This window comes from Haliotis cracherodii, unplaced genomic scaffold (assembly GCF_022045235.1).
Source record: "Haliotis cracherodii isolate W230 unplaced genomic scaffold, xgHalCrac1.p SCAF_36, whole genome shotgun sequence".
Lineage (NCBI taxonomy): Eukaryota > Metazoa > Mollusca > Gastropoda > Lepetellida > Haliotidae > Haliotis > Haliotis cracherodii.
In genome coordinates, this window is record NW_027266293.1 from 1,135,344 (window position 1) to 1,152,730 (window position 17,387).

General features: G+C 40.6%; 2 protein-coding genes across 2 annotated transcripts in view; one reads left to right on the forward strand and one right to left on the reverse strand.

Annotated features, from left to right (window-relative positions):
• LOC139477849 (DNA-directed RNA polymerase, mitochondrial-like) overlaps positions 1–6,056 on the reverse strand; it is a 59,950-nt gene extending 53,894 nt beyond the window's left edge. The window contains exons 1-3 of the mRNA XM_071260283.1: positions 5,898–6,056; positions 3,975–4,118; positions 1,469–2,376 (exon numbers count right to left, since the gene is read on the reverse strand). Of these exons, the coding sequence (XP_071116384.1) occupies positions 1,469–2,376; positions 3,975–4,118; positions 5,898–6,039 (1,194 nt within the window). The 5' untranslated portion in view covers positions 6,040–6,056. The remainder of the gene's footprint in view (positions 1–1,468; positions 2,377–3,974; positions 4,119–5,897) is intronic.
• A 1,947-nt stretch (positions 6,057–8,003) lies between these two features.
• On the forward strand, positions 8,004–9,984 carry LOC139477857 (E3 ubiquitin-protein ligase TRAIP-like). Its single transcript, XM_071260292.1, has 2 exons — positions 8,004–8,523; positions 8,973–9,984. The coding sequence occupies exons 1-2, from the start codon at positions 8,004–8,006 to the stop codon at positions 9,794–9,796; spliced, it is 1,344 nt and encodes a 447-aa protein (XP_071116393.1). The 3' UTR covers positions 9,797–9,984.
• Positions 9,985–17,387: the final 7,403 nt, after the last annotated feature.

The following is a 17,387-nucleotide window of genomic DNA, read 5'->3' on the forward strand; positions in this document are numbered from 1 at the left end:
ACACTACACAGAATACTACACTACACACAATACTACACTACACACAATACTACACTACCCACAATCGGCACTACACACAATACAACACTACCCACAATACTACACTACCCACAATACTACACTACACACAATACAACACTACACACAATACTACACTACACACAATACAACACTACCCACAATACTACACTACCCACAATACTTCACTACACACAATACAACACTACCCACAATACTACACTACACACAATACAACACTACACACAATACAACACTACACACAATACAACACTACCCACAATACTACACTACCCACAATACTACACTACACACAATACAACACTACCCACAATACTACACTACCCACAATACTACACTACCCACAATACTACACTACCCACAATACTACACTACACACAATACTACACTACCCACAATCGGCACTACACACAATACAACACTACCCACAATACTACACTACACACAATACTACACTACACACAATACTACACTACCCACAATCGGCACTACACACAATACAACACTACCCACAATCGGCACTACACACAATACAACACTACACAGAATACTACACTACACACAATACTACACTACACACAATACTACACTACACACAATACTACACTACCCACAATACTACACTACACACAATACTAAAATAGAAACCTTTACCAAAATGAGTGAACATTTTAAGATTTCAAAAAAATTTAATAATGTTTTTGTTTCAGAAGAAGGCCTCCTTCAACTGTATTTCAGTACATCAAGTATATTGGAGGAAAAAAATTCTGTATAAATGTTGAGGTATCGTGTAGCATACTCTAGAAGAGTATATAACGGTTCTAAATATAGACTTGAGTCAGAAAGGATATTTGCTTGTAATTGGGTTCTGTAAATTAACTCTGTTGTAGCATCCCGAAAAAGCTTCATTGGTATTTACTCGTGCTGTTTTTATACATTTGAGTTTTTCATTTAATGCACACATTTCTGTACGCAAGTTAAAGTAATTGGGTTTTGAATACATTTTTGGGGTATTTTACGCAAATAGGCAGCTTATCTGTAGTTCTGACCCACAATACAACACTTCCCAACATGCAACACTACCCACAATACAACACTACCAACAATACAACACTACCAACAATTCAAAGCTACCTATCATACAACACTACCCACAATATAACGCTACATATCATACAACACTACCCACAATACAACGCTACCTATCATACAACACTACCCACAATACAACGCTACCTATCATAAAACACTACCCACAATACAACACTACCTTCAATACAACACTACCCACAATACAACACTACCTTCAATACAACACTACCCACAATACAACACTACCCACGATACAACACTACACACAATACAACACTACCCACAATACAACACTACCTTCAATACAACACTACCCACTATCCCCTTCCTCACTCACCATTCCCGCAGCAAAACACGCCTCCATGTAATGTTTGACATCCGGGTTTAAAGACTTAGTCCTGAGAGCTGAAACGTTAGCAAAGGGGCTGCCATACTCCAGCTTCTTGCCTGTCTTGGGGGCACTGCTTGCAGCGGAATGTTTAGTCACTGTGGGATCTCTTTCACCCAATAACTGTTTGTGTAACTTCTCAGCGCCCATCACGCGTTTTATGTCCTGCGCCTCGCTGTGCTCGTCGTACTCATGTTCAGATATGTGCCTGGCTATCACAGCATCAAGTATTTCCTCAGGAATATCGGGAAACGATTCAAGTTCGTCCCGAACATGGGATCCTCGGAACATCATCCCATCCTCATCAACAAAATCAGTATATTTGGCAAAAGATTCGGCATCCTCTGTACCTGAAAGACTAGACCTGAAGGAGTCCAACTCAGAAGCACCACGCTCATGGTGTTTTTTATCCGTCTTCTCAGAACCATATTCCTGCAGTATAGGTGGCCCTGGGTGAGGGGGTTTGTGGGGGTCTTTGTGTTTTCTGTCCCTGGAGAGCAAAAACACGTCCGACCTATCCTCACTCGATGACTGAGAAACATCCTGTTCCTTCCTTTTCATGAAAAACTGATTTTGGAACGCCTCGAAAGAAGAACGCCAATGTTCTTCCCCCTGATATTCCCTGTCCACATCAGGAGAACGCTCCCTGTGAGAGGCTCCTGTCCTATCACCATGGAATTTCTTACTTTGTTTTTTTCGATATGGAAATGGTTTTGAAAGCTCAGGGTTTTGTGTCTCTCGCAAGAACTTCAAGGATCTTGGCACTACCAAAATGGCATCTGACGAGTCCTTGGTTGTCTCCCCTTCTTCTTGCATCATGGCTCCTAGGGCTAGCTGGGTGGTGCGCATGTTGAGAACTGTGGAAGGGAAATGGTACATGTCAGGTCTATATGCATATTATAGTGGGGTACAAATTGTATTATCTTACATTACAGGGGCCACGGGTGGCCCAGTCGTCTAAGGCACCATTGTTCAATGTGCAGAGTTGTGCCAGAAACCTATGGTTGTGGGTTCAAATTCCAGTTCGCCCCGATTATGTTTCTAGGTTTGTCAGCACCATACCCATGTTTGTGGGTTTCACCGAAGTGGTAAATGTCTAAGACCTGCATCACTTGGGGCTTTCCTCCCACATTAAGCTGACATGCCGTGATATAACTGGAATACTGTTGAAAGCGGAGTTAAACACAACTCACTCACTTACCTTACATGTAAAATACTTGAATTTTATTGTTAACTGACGTTTCGACAAATTTCTATGTACCCTACTCAAACTGTACATCTCTGTCAAGCTCCTTACAGAGAAAGAGCATCCCATATGATAAATATGGCCAAAAATACCTGGCACACTGATGATTTACATTTGGCAGTGTCAAGTATGGCGCAATGGATGAAAATATATATGTTTTCACTATTAACGTGCACCACTGATTTGTGTTTAGTGGAACAGTTATTACAGAGATTATCGAGAGGTAAAAAATTGCGATCCACTGAAGCATCAATGTATCGTCCCACCACTATAAATCATACATCATAATATTTGAAAGATTCTTCAGGATGCTTAGCTCCCTAACTGACATGTCACTGACTTAAATAATTCAAACATATTAGAACTTTTTGTTGAACCGGGCATTTCGTTTTTTCTGTTTATGTTATGGTTGCAGAATAACTGCATTGAGTTGAGACTGCAGGGTTGACTAATCCTTGGCGATCATTCATTTGGTGAAACTTCAATGACTTGTAACAGATATGTCACTTCAACCTGTTAACATCCTCACCATTAATCATTACAGATCTAGCTAACTGACTGGCCAGTCACCGCAGTCTTGTAACAACCCCAATCTCATAAAAATCAGATCTTAGTTCTCGCCGCTGCTAAACAAAGATCTGAGGACATCCCATTACGGGTCACGTCAGACCGACCTTTCGCGAACTCTGACCGACCAATGGAATTACTGACAAGAAGTTCAATATTAACCAATCAGAAGGCAGCTTTCTCGTGCTTTACGGGAATAATTTCAAATCGGCGACTACGCTTCGAAACGTATTTTGACAAATTCGCGCTTAAAAATTTGAAACCTGAACAAAAGATTATTCTCGAATGGCTCATACATGGTTAGATTGTATAGATTCAGTCGTTAAGCCCTAACTATCATTCGGAATACCCTGTTTTAAAGTTTTCGAGGTTACATGATTAGAAATCACATTCCGTCTGTCACTTTCACGATCTGGTAAGCGAAGCACTGATTGGGCGGATGAAAGGTCGTTCTGACGTGACCCCTAATGGGATGTCCTCAGATCTTTGTTTAGCGGTAGCGAGAACTAAGATCTGATTTTTATGAGATTGGTAACAACCCATACAATCTGGCTGGCCTGCACAGAAATCATAACATTATAATGGTTGATGTCACATCCCTTGCTTGTCGTGTCACAATAGACAAAACAGTGTTATACATACCACTGAAAAGATCCCTTTCCACCTTGACTTTCGAAATGGCAGATTTCCTCTTTTTCCACTTTGGTCGACCTGCATGAGTAGCAGTAAACTTGACCCTCGCAGACCCATTGGAGAGTAAAGTTGGCGTGCCACTGTAGCACTTACCTGGGACGAAGAAATAGTCAGTGAGTGAGTATTGTTTTACGCCGCTGTTAGCAATAATCCAGCAACTTCAGGCAGGGGACACCAAAAATAGCCTTCATGTTGTACCAATGTGGGGAATCAACCCAGGTTTTTGGCATGACAAATTCAGCGACAACATTTCTGAAGTAACTTATTTAGCATGTTTAGATCTTCACGTCATTCACACAAAGTTCAATCACAATTCTATCTCTTTTTTCTGGGGGCGGTCGGGTAGCCTAGTGGTTAAAGCGTTTGCTCGTCACACCGAAGACCCGGGTTCGATTCCTGACATGGGTACAATGTGTGAAGCCCATTTCTGGTGTGCCCCGCCGTGATATTGCTGGAATATTGCTTAAAATCGGCGTAAAACCATACTCACTCACTCTCTTTTTTTCTGAACATTTCACTTTGATTCAATACTAGGTCACTACAGACAGATATTTAACCTCAAAGCAAAGGTAAAATAGCAAAATGGTCAATGGGAAAACCTGATGATAACAGTCAAGCTGACTTTATTTGAAAAGTTTACGTTTTTGACTATCGACGATGTTTTGTTCAACAACAAAGATTTACAAGATACCTTATTTTCCACAGAGATTCATAGTCACATGAATTACCTGTTCAATCTAATTTTACCGGTAAAATAATAACTGGTGATTACCGGCAAACGGGAACACTGTCTGTAATTTTGTATGTGTCAACAGTGCAACTGTGGCTCATAATATTTCAAGAGAAAGTTGTTACAAATATACATTTAACCTCGAAGTACAGCAAAATATTATTTCCTTGCACAAAAACAGACAAGGGGAAACCCTGCGTGATCATAACATACATCTGTCTTTGTTCGATAAAAATGCTTACCGTATTTGACGTAATAAGCGCCCAGGCCGCTCTCAAAATAAGAAATAGGGGGCTCTTATTGGAATATTATTTTAGTGAAAAAACAGAGTTGAAAGATAAATATCGTGATTTGTGCTAACCATGCTAACAGCCTGAAATGTTTATGTACGACAGATATATATTTCCAGAATTTAATTGCCCATAATTAAGCGTGCATATCACATGATCGCGAATTATATGCGAATAAATAAGTCTTGTCTACACTGATCAATTGGAAGGGTGCTAATTGGGATTGTTCACTGGCCAATATATTAGCAAATATCACTGTGGGCGCTTATTAGTGCGGGGCGCTTATTAGAGCGGGGCGCTTATTACGCCGAATACGGTATATGAATATCGCTGATGTTTTGTTCAACAACAATTTTTAAGGTACAGTACTTTATTCACCGGTCCACAGGGACTGGCTGTCACATGAATTACCAGTCCAAGTCGAATTTTACTGGTAAAAAACTGGTCATTACCAGTAAACACTGGGTAAACAAACACTAATTATTTCTGACAGTCCCAGTGGTAAACATGCTAATTGAAATCTCCCAAAGAGGGATCGGTAAAGTGCAATACTCTCCAGTGTGGATTTCAGCGCAAGACAAACTCCCAAACAACCCAACAACTCAACTAAGACCACTAGAGAATTTAGTATTTACGTAAGCTTGGATGATGTCTTGCATAATCAGATTCATAACTGGTATTGTCACCTGTCTACGCCACGTCAAGGCAATTGCGAATTGACAATCAATACCAATAAAGCTACATATTGTGCCAAATTAAAATTATATTTCAAAATCATTAACACGGTCATTGCACGTGTATGACATTTGTTTATAATCACTACACTACTACGTCTGATTTGTCACTGCTTACCTGACACACATTGAAGTGATGTATGTTTGGGGCATGTGGTAATGTCCCCCCTTTCTCTTAACAAAAGTTCATTCAAGGACGCTCTTCTGTTAATGTCGATAAGAAAAACGAGCGATCTTTTCAATCGCAATAAATGCGACATCGTGTTTATTGTCGGCCATGAAACTCCCTGCACTTCACCTTGAGGGAGACATTATTATATCATTAAATAGTACGTATAATAATAACGTACATGACATTTTCTAGACATGTTCTACGTCCATTTTAATAAATTGATGCTATATAAAAAATTTAAGGTACAAAATATGTATAGTTGTTCATATTCATTGGGAATCAATGTGTGAGAAATATTTACAAACATAACTTCTCCCCGGAAGTTGATCGGAGAATTTCGTAATCAATCGGCGGGAAGGACAAATGACGAAATGTGGAATTAAGTCACTCTGCGATCAGGAAAAAACAGTGCTGGGGTTGTCCCTATTTTAGGTATCTGTTCATAGATCACAGACTGAGTAGGATCGCCTCCTCTCAAACCAGCGCTCTTTTTGTGTGTTTATTAAATGTCGATCTGGCTTCTGAAGTAGGCCCCTAAGGATCGTTCAGTAGTGGAATATTCAAATCGGGTGATAAAATAGCCTAGGTATAATGCGTTATTGATCATACTGGGTCATAGAGTGCTGACGTAGATGTGTCTTTTTCAAAACAATGACTTCAGCCAATTTCAGCCAATTGCTGACTCCTGTCAAATAAGACGATCCTGCCCAATTGTCAATAGGGACAAGCAACATGAGCAATGGTACACAAGTTTGCTGGTCATCAACCAGTTATCAAGGGCTGGGACGGGCAACTCGGGTACCCGGGTCGGGTGGGTACTAAGTATGATGCGGGTACCCACAGGACTACCCGGACCCGCGGTTAGTCACATGATATATTGTTTAATGACAAAAATTATCTAGAACGCTCTGGTTACACTACATTTCTTTCTGACAATGCACCATTCCTTCTGATTTTTCATATGGTTGAATTGCGTTTTGCCAGGGCTATGCTAAAAATGTTCCCAATCAGACATTTTGAGACATCTCCTGAGACCAACAGTGGGTACCCCAGTTGGGTCTGGTAATAGGGGGTGGGTACCTGGGTAGTAAATATGAACTTGTCCCAGACCTACAGTTATCGCAATTTTTATCATGTTGTTTCGGACATATTCTGTGTACAAAGTTAACTGTTCCAATAACTATAATTTTTGTGAAACAATGAGCAAATGCGCTTGTTTCTGTCCTTGGAATAGGATTCAGTTGACTTCTATTGTAACACTACGATTAGGAGATAAACATACTGTGTTTTCAATTACTGTGGAGCTAGGTTACCTGTAGATTTAACCACGCTAAGAACATTTTGGAACAGAACGCGCAGAATGAGGTTTCAAATGTTAGATTTAATGCGGTTAAATCTACAGGTAACCTAGCTCTACATTGAAAACACAGTATGTTGATCTCTATTCTACCATGACTAAATATAATGTGAACTGAAATATATTGAACGAAGTGGCATGGGTTGAGTCCAGTGTTTGTTTTGAGTGGGTTGTCGATGTGAATTACGGATTCACCGACAACAGCCTTTAAACAAAATATGGTGCTGTATATGCTCAGGCATTTTGTTTACACGGTAATACTTCACTCAAACATGTGACTGGCAATGACAGCAACTTGGAAAGCTAACATGAGCTGGGCACCCCTTAAAGAAAACTAATCAAGCTTTGCAAAGCTTTCGTTCTACACCGCACGTCACCTTTATGACATCATTATCACTCATTGTGACGCAAAAGATATGACATCACAGTCGTATATTGAAAAGTGCCAAATTCCAATCTCTCTGTAGTCCCCAAAATTACATTTACATTGTAGATTTCTATCGTGTTTTCTGCACGAAGTGTATTGTCACACATCAACTGAATTTTGTAGTGACCGCAACACTATGTATTTACTACAGATTTCGCGATATATACAGGTTATGCATTTTTGAAAATATAGCTCAAATATGTTTCAGGATTGCATTTTGCAGTTTTCTTTTTCCTTTCAGATGTAGAGGTTTGTAGACAGCATCACCATGAGAGCACAGTGTTGTATATGTGCAGACCTGTTTGAAAATGATGACAATGTCAACATCGCAGCAGTTCCCTGCGGACATACGTTTCACGAGGAGTGTGTGATGAAGTGGGTGGAGACGTCCAACTCCTGCCCTCAGTGTCGCAAATATGTAAACAAGAAGCAGGTCATTCGCAAACTCTATTTCGATGCCGGAGACGAACCAGATGAGCATGAGAAAGACCCTGATAAACTCCAGAATGAGTTGTTGACTTTGAGAACCAAATTGAAACAACGAGATCGAGAGAAAGCAGAATTAGAATCATCAAAAGACTCATTGCGAAAGAATGTACGCGATATTGAGGAGAGCAAGTCTGCAATACAGAAGTTGTTGAAACAGGAAGAAGGTACCAGTTCATCGTTACGGAAGCAGTTGGCGTACTTTGAGTCACAACAGAAGGCTTTGAAGACTGAAAGAGAGTCCTACAAACAAGCACAAGCCAAGCTGTCAGCGATGCAGCATGTTGAGGCGCTACTGTCAGGTGGGTTCTACTTCTAGGGTAGTCACAATCACCCATGTATCAGTGGAACACACATTTAAACCTGCATCACAGTACACTATGTCCCAACCCAAGTATCGATACATGTTTTAATGTGGTATTGTTTTCCAAAAGTTATGTTTTCAAAGTTTTGCAATTCAGGCTAGCTTTTTATTACTGCCCATCTCAAAGAACACTTTAAATCAGCCTGAATGATTTGTTGGTTTGTTGTTTAACGCCTCACTCAGAAATATTCCAGCTGAGATAGATGCTCATGCTGTCAATCACTGGATTGTCTGGTCCAGACTCAATTACTTACAGACCGCCGTCATGTAGCTGGAATATTGCTCAGTGCGGCGTTAAACAACAAACAAACAAACAAATTTTACACAAGCAATGTATCAGATTTATAGTTGTCATTTCCTTTAGCCATGTACATTACATCTCTACAGGATGTGAAAGTGATGCCGAGTCCATCTTGGAACAGTACGGAGAAGGAAAGGCAGCATCGAGGCAGCTGGCACATTTCTGTTCAATCATGAAACGAGAGTATGAACAAGCCAAAACTGATAAAAAACTATTGAAAGACCAGCTTGATAAAGTGAGACGTGAATTGTGCACCAAAAGTCGCCTTCTATCAGAATTAAGCAAGGAGCTCAAATCCTTGAGAGACCACTTCAGCCAGTCGGAGGAAGATCTCAAACATGCAGAGAAGGATAAAGAAATGATGAAGAAAAAAATCCATCATCTAAAACGAGCAATAAAAAGCCCAGGTTGTGCTAGTTCCAGCTTTGTTGCAACACTGACTGAAGACAGTCCTGCATTTATCACACCTGTGAAACTGGGTCGTCCGGGGAACAAAGATGGTGTCATTGACCTTGAGAATACCCCTGACCCCAAACTGGCCTTAACACCTGATTTGTTCAAGGACACACCCACAACAGAGGCCAAGAAGCATTGTGTTGAAAATAATATGAAATTTGTGAAAATAAGCACTGCCTCAACACAGAACCCTGCAAAACGACCTAGAAACGAATCAAGTGATCCTAATCATTTAACGGCTTTGGGGTCCTTGAACATCTTCAAGAAGAAGCAAGGCCCATGTTACCCCTCTGTGTCAAGGAAGGGCTATGATGGACTTGGTGGCCATACAACGTTTACTCAGGGGCTAGGTGGGAAACCCAAGTTTGCTGTGAGAAAAACAAAACCGACACTGTTCAAGAGAAAGGACTGCCGGCAGCCAGATTTACCCTCTCTTGGTGATTTCCTGGAGTAATTTAGGAATGAAGAACTGTGCTCTTTGTGATATGTGATTATAATTTTGCCAGAAGAAAGGAGTGTATTTATCAGTTTCAGGTGGCAAGTTCATCAATGACATGTTCATGATGTTGAGGGGCTTTTTTTTGTCATACCAATACTGGTTTGTGTCAATGTTCCCTTCATATTTAACAGCTCACGTTTGATTCAGTATAGGGGCGGTCGGGTAGCCTAGTGGTTAAAGCGTTCACTCGTCACGCTGAAGACCCGGTTCGAATCCCGACATGGGTACAATGTGTGAAGCCCATTTCTGGTGTCCCCCGCCGTGATGTTGCTTGAATATTGCTTAAAAACGGCGTAAAACCATACTCACTCACTCACTCACTCATATCTAACAGCTCACGTTTGATTTATTCATAATCATGATATCAGCAATATATCACTTTATTTATAACAAGTATTCGTGTGTGATGCCCATTTCTGGTGTACACCACCGTGATATTTTTGGAATATTCCGAAAATGGCGTAAAACCGTACTCACTCACTCATAACAAATAGTAGTTGCAGGCCAAACACTGTCACATCAAGAATATACTTTTGAAAAATAGATACTGTCTTCATCATGTTAAGTGGTGTGGTCGGGTAGCCTAGTGGGTAAGTGTGTGCGCATTGCGCCAAAGACCCGGGTTCGATTCCCGACATGGGAACAATGTGTGAAGCCCATTTCTGGTGTCCTCAACCGTGATATTGGTGGAATATTGCTAAATGCGGCATAAAAACCATACTCACTCACTCATCATGATAAGCACCCTGCTCCAATTTTTGCCACCAGTGAAACAATAATGTAGAAGGGTATATAAGGGTATTTTAGTTTTCATCAAGGTTTGAACAAACTTTTTATTTACAGAAAAGTAGCCACGATATAAAGGCGACTATGCTTTTCGTAAGAGGTGACTAACGGGATCGGGTGGTCAGGCTCTCTGACTTGGTTAATGCATGTCATCGTATCCCAGTTGCATGGATCGATGTTCATGATGTCAATCACTGGATTGTCTGGTCCAGACTCAATTATAAACAGACAGCCGTCATATAGCTGGAATATTGTTGAGTGCTGCGTAAAACAACAAACCAACCAACCAGCCAACCAACTCAAATTAATGTCATGAACTAACAGTGTTTAAAAGTCAAAATGTCCCTGCCAGAGCCCTGATGTTAAAAGATCATTTGAAGACCTCCAGGGCACCAGGGCCCCCCTCAATTTGGAACACTGATTTAGCTGCCATGCTGTGGTATAAATGAAACACTGTTAAAATGAAGTAAATTAACCCCAGTCACTCACAATAGAGTTGGTCTGCACTGTTATTGTACTTGTGATACGAGTTTGTGTTAATGATTATGGGACTTCTTGTCCAGTAAACAAGAACATATTCTTGTAGACATTGATCATTTGTAGATATAGAGAATCTCACCCGAGTGTCTTTTGATATCAAATATATCAACACAAGTTGATAAAAGTGGAAAAATTCTGAGGCTTGCTGAGGATTTTTGCCACTTTTATCAACGAGTGATGATATATTTGATATCAAAAGACACAAGGGTGTGATTTTATTTATCATCCAATATCATTCTTCGAACTTTTTCAATTTGTAGACAGTAATAAGCAGTGTCTTAAGTGTAAAAAGTACTGCTAACAGCTTCAGTAGTTGAGCCATTAGTGTTGTCATTTGATTGTGACATCATGGTAACCAGTGACGTCACAATGGTCTGCAAAGCATTGTATCTAATTTCATTGCAGCGATATCTACGATGTAGATATCGCTTGATCTCATCCAAGTGATATCTCCTGAGGGAGCCAGTTTTGGATGATAAAAATGTTTTGTATTCAAATCATTATTTTGTATTCATTTTTTCATTTCAAATCATAATCTTGAAAATACATCTAGAAGATGAACTATGTCTGTGTCATACATCCATATAATTATATTCAAGAATCCAGATATTTGTTTGATAATTTGATTTGATCAAGGGGCACAGGTGTCCTGTCGTCTAAAGAGCCGTGATTCGCTGTGCAGAGTTGCGTCCCTTGGGCACGCCAGAAACCTATGGTTGTGGGTTCGAATTTCGGTTCACCCTGATTATGTTTCTAGGTTTGTCAGCATCATACCAGTGCTTGTGGGTTTCACCGAAGTGGTAAACGTCTGAGACCTGCATCACTTGTGGCTTTCCTCACACATTAAGCTGACACGCCGTGATATAACTGGAATACTGTTAAAAGCGGCGTTTAACCCAACACACTAACTTGATTTGATCATAATTGAAGAAAGACCATGTGCATGGTCATGATGATGTAGAAATAATTAACCTAGGGCATGGATGGGATAAGGGGTGATGTTAAATTCCACCGTAGATAGAAACACCAGCCATGTGAGATGCCTAAATATCGTGAGGAAAAATATATGAAATTTGACGAACCCCTAAGAAAACCATGTGAAATGAACTGACAATTTATTCCATGTGATCATATACAGAACCATGTGTTTCAACCTGATGTTGAACCTTCTGCCAAATATCTGTATGCCTCCCGAACTGATTTGACCCGTGAAGATTTGGGGTAGAATATGTCTTCAGCAACCCATGCTTGCCGTAAAAGGCAACTATGCTTATCGTAAGAGACGACTAAAGGGAACGGGTGGTCAGACTTCCTAACTTGGTTGATGCATGTCATCGTATCCCAATTGCATGAATAGATGCTCATGATGTCAATCAGTGGATTGTCTGGTTCAGATATGATTATTTACAGACCGCCGTCATATAGCTGGAATATTGCTGAGTGCAGGGTTAAACAACAAATAAATAAACACTAACTGATTTGTCAAATAGATATTTGTATTCAAAATTATGTGTGAATGTGAACATGAAAAGTGAATAGATTTTGTATTTTGTGAAAAAATGTATTTGCTGCAAAATATATGATACTGACTTGTACCTATTGACATGTCTCTGGAATCTTCAGAAGAAACTGAAAACGTCAAAAAAAGAACATTAATTTTTGCCTCAAAAACTGAATTTTGTGTTTTGTTTTGTTGTAGAGAGGTAACTGTAGTCAGTGACACTCATCTAGAACCCGAGTACTACAGCTATGGCACACAGTGATGACACACACAGAGTACAATCAGTAGGCCTTATATTTGTACAGTAACCGTTAATTTACCACACCAACCAACATCCTATATAAAATTAGAAAAACGTGAGCCTACATTTTCACAAAAGTGTGTTGTCTGAAGAACACATTCATGATATAAATGATAGCTCTTTGGAGATGGAAACCACAATGGTTTTCTAACTGACGGCTCATGAAATACTTTAAAGAGTTGGTAGTTGAAGCTCAGTTCCACGCATCTGTTAAGTTTTCTCCACTTTTGCTGGGTGCAGAAACCATACCAATATGATGGATTCTGCTGGAATTTGGTTCAAACCATAAACACACTGGACTCCATGTCCTTCTGACTTTTCTTCTCTTTTTATTGATGGTAAGTTAATTTGGAATTTGGGTGTTTAAGCTTTAAGAGAAGAAGGGTAACCTTGTGGTTAAAGTATTCTCTCATCACACAGGGATCAATTCCCAACCTCATGTTCCCTGAGCCAACCCTGTAGTACCGAAAGGTTGACTACCTGTGCATGAACCATCTGTGCACAGTTGTGTCCCTTTGTCATTACTTAAGGATATCGATTTGAATCCTTTGCTCTTGGGTTTCAGGGGGCACGGGTGGCCCAGTCGTCTCAGGTGCCGAGTTGCATCCCTTGGGCATGCCAGAAACCTATGATTGTTGGTTCGAATCCCGGTTCTCCCTGATTATGTTTCTAGGTTTGTCAGCACCATACCTGTGTTCATGGGTTTCACCGAAGTGGTAAACGTCTGAGACCTGCATCACTTCGGGCTTCCCTCCAAAATTAACTGGAATACTGTTTGTTAAAAGCGGCGTTAAACCAAACTCACTCACTCACTCTTGGGTTTCACCCAGTCAACTTCTGCCATCATCACTTTGGACTTCCAGGAGAACCACTGTTTCATACAGGGTTAAACCATTTCACTCATTTAACGGTATCTTATCAGCTGAAACCTACGTGTGTTGGGGCGTGGTGTAGCCTTGTGTTTAACTGGTGGTGCCCAAGACCTATGTTCCATTCTCCACCTGGGTACAATGGGTGAAACACATTCTTGTCCCCAGCTGTGTGAAACTCCTGTGGTGGAGTGGATAGAGTGTCTGCCAAGGGAGAAAAAAGTCAATGGTTCGATCACCTCCCCTCGTCATACCATAAGAAATGGGGTTTAACATTGCGTCCAAGATTATTGCACTTATATATCGATGTGCATGTGTGTGTTTGTGTGGCTGCTTCCACTAGTCCGGACTGATGCCGATTTATAGTGCTAGCTCACTGAGATACCATGCCGCAGTTAAACATGAATACCCCACTCAGACACAGTATACTGACTCCGAGCCGACCAGTCCTTGCTTTAGCCACTTAATGCCGAGCGCCAGACAGAGTAACAACAAGTACCATCTTTTAACGTCTTTTGTATGACGCGGCCTGGGATCAAACCCCGGGCGGACGCTCTACCACTAGACCACGGAGGCGGTTCATACCAAAAGATGTTACAAGATGGTACTTGTTGTTGCCCTGTCTGGCGCTCACAATTAAAGAGATATGACAAGGACTGGTCCACTAGACCAAAGTCTGTATACTTTGTCTGAATGGGCTATCAATGTTAAACTGAACTGCGATGGTATCTCAGTGGGCTAGCACTATGAAGCTGGCATTATTCTTGACCTGACAAATGCAAGAGCGCCAGTCCTCAATGCAGAGTTCCAATCAATTCATGTTCATGGCTTTAGGTCCAGGGGGCGTGTCCATTCTATTTTGTCCATTCCATTTGGTACCAAACTGGTTTACTATTCCTCAATTTCCCGGTTAGTTTATATAGATTCCACGTGTTTTTAACAGCATTTATGTCTTGATTGATAATGCATCCAAGTCTTCCTTATCTACTGAATCAGGTTTTACTAAACAATCCTTGGTTCATAAACCCATCTCGGTGAAACTGGTTATGCCTCATATAATGTCATGCCCACAAAGAAAATATTCTAAGTACTGGCCGCCTCCTGCGATCTGTACATTTCTGCATTCGTGAACTCTGCGTTCATTTTTGTTTATGTTGACTACCTGAGTCATAACTTTGTATAAGATCCTTTGAAGTTTGTGTTAAATCGTCGGAAATATTATTTGAGTGTGAGGTTGCCATGTTTCCAAGAAAGGAATCGGAAATTCTTGCGGACAATGTTAATGCTAAACCTGTTTCACAAACTTTCAGACTGCGTGGTTGGGTAAGATTTCTGCATACGGAGTTCTGCCTCAGGACCCAAAAGTGCATATAACAAAATAGATACTGTGTATTCATCAACAGGTTCATCACATTTTAAACTATTAATATCCATGGCCATGTCATAAATATACATAGAAGACAGTGTTGGTGACATCTCTCTCTCTCTCTCACACCAGAGCCGTGTTCCAAAAAGCGATCGTGGGGCTATGAGTGTCGTAGGTCTATGTTAAACTATGGGAGTCATCTTAGCACTTTGATTGCTTTGTGGAACAGGGTCCTTTTGTTTGTTGTTTAATGCTGCTCTCAGCAGTGTTCCAGCAGTATGGCGGCTCCCCGTGGGGACCCGGGGAAGACAAACCAAAATGTGTCCTCAGCACCCCATTGCTGGCCGTAAAAGGCGATCAAATTGGGCAACCTGTTTGCTGTGGGTTTGCGCCCCTGTGTCGGCGGAGGACGGGATTCTGATGGTTAAGGGTATTGGAGCCAGGAACAGGTGTTCCTTTTGCCCAACACATCACTTTGACCCTTACTTCGCCTAGACGGGTGGTAGTCATATGCCAGAAGGCGGTGGCTCACGGGCCAATCTGGTAATGACCGCTGAACTTTGTATGTCTCGAAATTTTTGTTATGGGCAGAACCAGCTTTGCAGTAAATTTATTAGACAAATATAGCTATTCATGTCATATTTGCTAGAATATAACACCCCTGTAGCCCTGGTGTTTTGCATTTTGGATATCCAATGCAATAACACACCGTCCTTATTGACACTCGGTGGTGTGTGGGGAGCAGGGGTGCAGAAACACTATGTCTCACAAACACTCTGGTTCAAAGAGAAAACACGTAGATACTAGCTCATTAGATGAAGAAACTGAAATCAGATTGGATTCCTGGGCTCGATTTATTGTCATTGAGGCATCAGGTCACCGACCCATAATGACACTGTTATCAAAACTAACACGCATCTCTTTACTTTTTCACTTTCTCAAATTCCTGAATATATTAAAGCTGGGTAATTTAATATCGGAGTGGAAGTTTATGTACCACTCTGATGTTACAAATGTCAGAATTTCGGACACCGTGCCAAGACCTGCACCCTCAGCACTGTCTGTGTGCGCTGCAGTGGCTCACACGAGAGCACTGAGTGCACAGATGCCATTAAATACGCAAATTACGATAGGGACCACTTGGCCTCATCCAATCAAAAATTCTAAAAATAAAACACTCTAACAATGTCTCTTTCCATGAATCTACAAAAAATAGTCAATCCCAATCCCCAGATACTTCTACTAAATCCTACTCGGCAGCAGTAACTTCCACTCCGATTGTCAAAGTTGCTCCAGCATCTACCGGATGCCAAACAAACATCTCTTGTGTTAGTGATCAGCAGATCATCCTAGACATCACACCTCAAACATCTCCAGATGATACCTTAAAAGCAACATCAGCTTCACAGACTGAGGCTTTTTAATAACCACAACCTTCAAATGAAACATTGGAACCAGAAACATAAAAAAATTCGAGACTTACATTTGACGAATAATGAGAAAAAGAAACTGAAAAAACGGCCAGGGCCCTCCATCACCTGGAGTTGCCTTCTTCTCAGTCCATAACTGTGAACGTTCAAAATCAATTTGAACCTATCTTTTTCGATCTGGAAAAAGCATATGACACTGAATGGAAACATGGTATTTACATGATTTTGGATTAAGAGGCCTTTTGCCTCAATTTTTATCCAAATGTTTAACTGACAGACAATTTCGAGTCCGCGTGGTTCTACCCTGTCTGATCATTATGATCAGGATCAGGGTGTCCCACAAGACATTGTTTTGTCTGTCACATTGTTTAGTATTGAGATAAATATCTAAGTTTTAAACGATTCGATTGATGGATCGCTCTTTGTGGATGATTTTAATATTTCCTGTCCTGGCAAAAACATGCATACTATTGAAAGGCAACTGCAGCTATGTTTAAACAAAATGCAGAAATGATCTTTAGAAAATGGTTTTAAATTTTCAAAATCTAAAACAAACTATACCTTTTTGTAGAAAATTTAAACCCCACAAAGATCCAGAATGACTTTTAGATAACACTCCCATTAAAGTTGTAAAGGAAGCCAAATTCTTGGTCTAATTTTCGATCATCATTTGACCTTTCTGCCCCACATTAAATACTTAAAGAATAAATGCTTGAAGGCCCTAGATCTGTTAAACGTTGTCTCTAATTCCAT

Excerpts from the sequence above, each read along its gene's own strand:
- LOC139477857 (XM_071260292.1), top strand. The coding sequence starts at position 8,004 with ATGAGAGCACAGTGTTGTATATGTGCAGACCTGTTTGAAAATGATGAC. Across the intron at positions 8,524-8,972 it reads TGTTGAGGCGCTACTGTCAG|GATGTGAAAGTGATGCCGAG; the intron begins GTGGGTTCTACT and ends ACATCTCTACAG.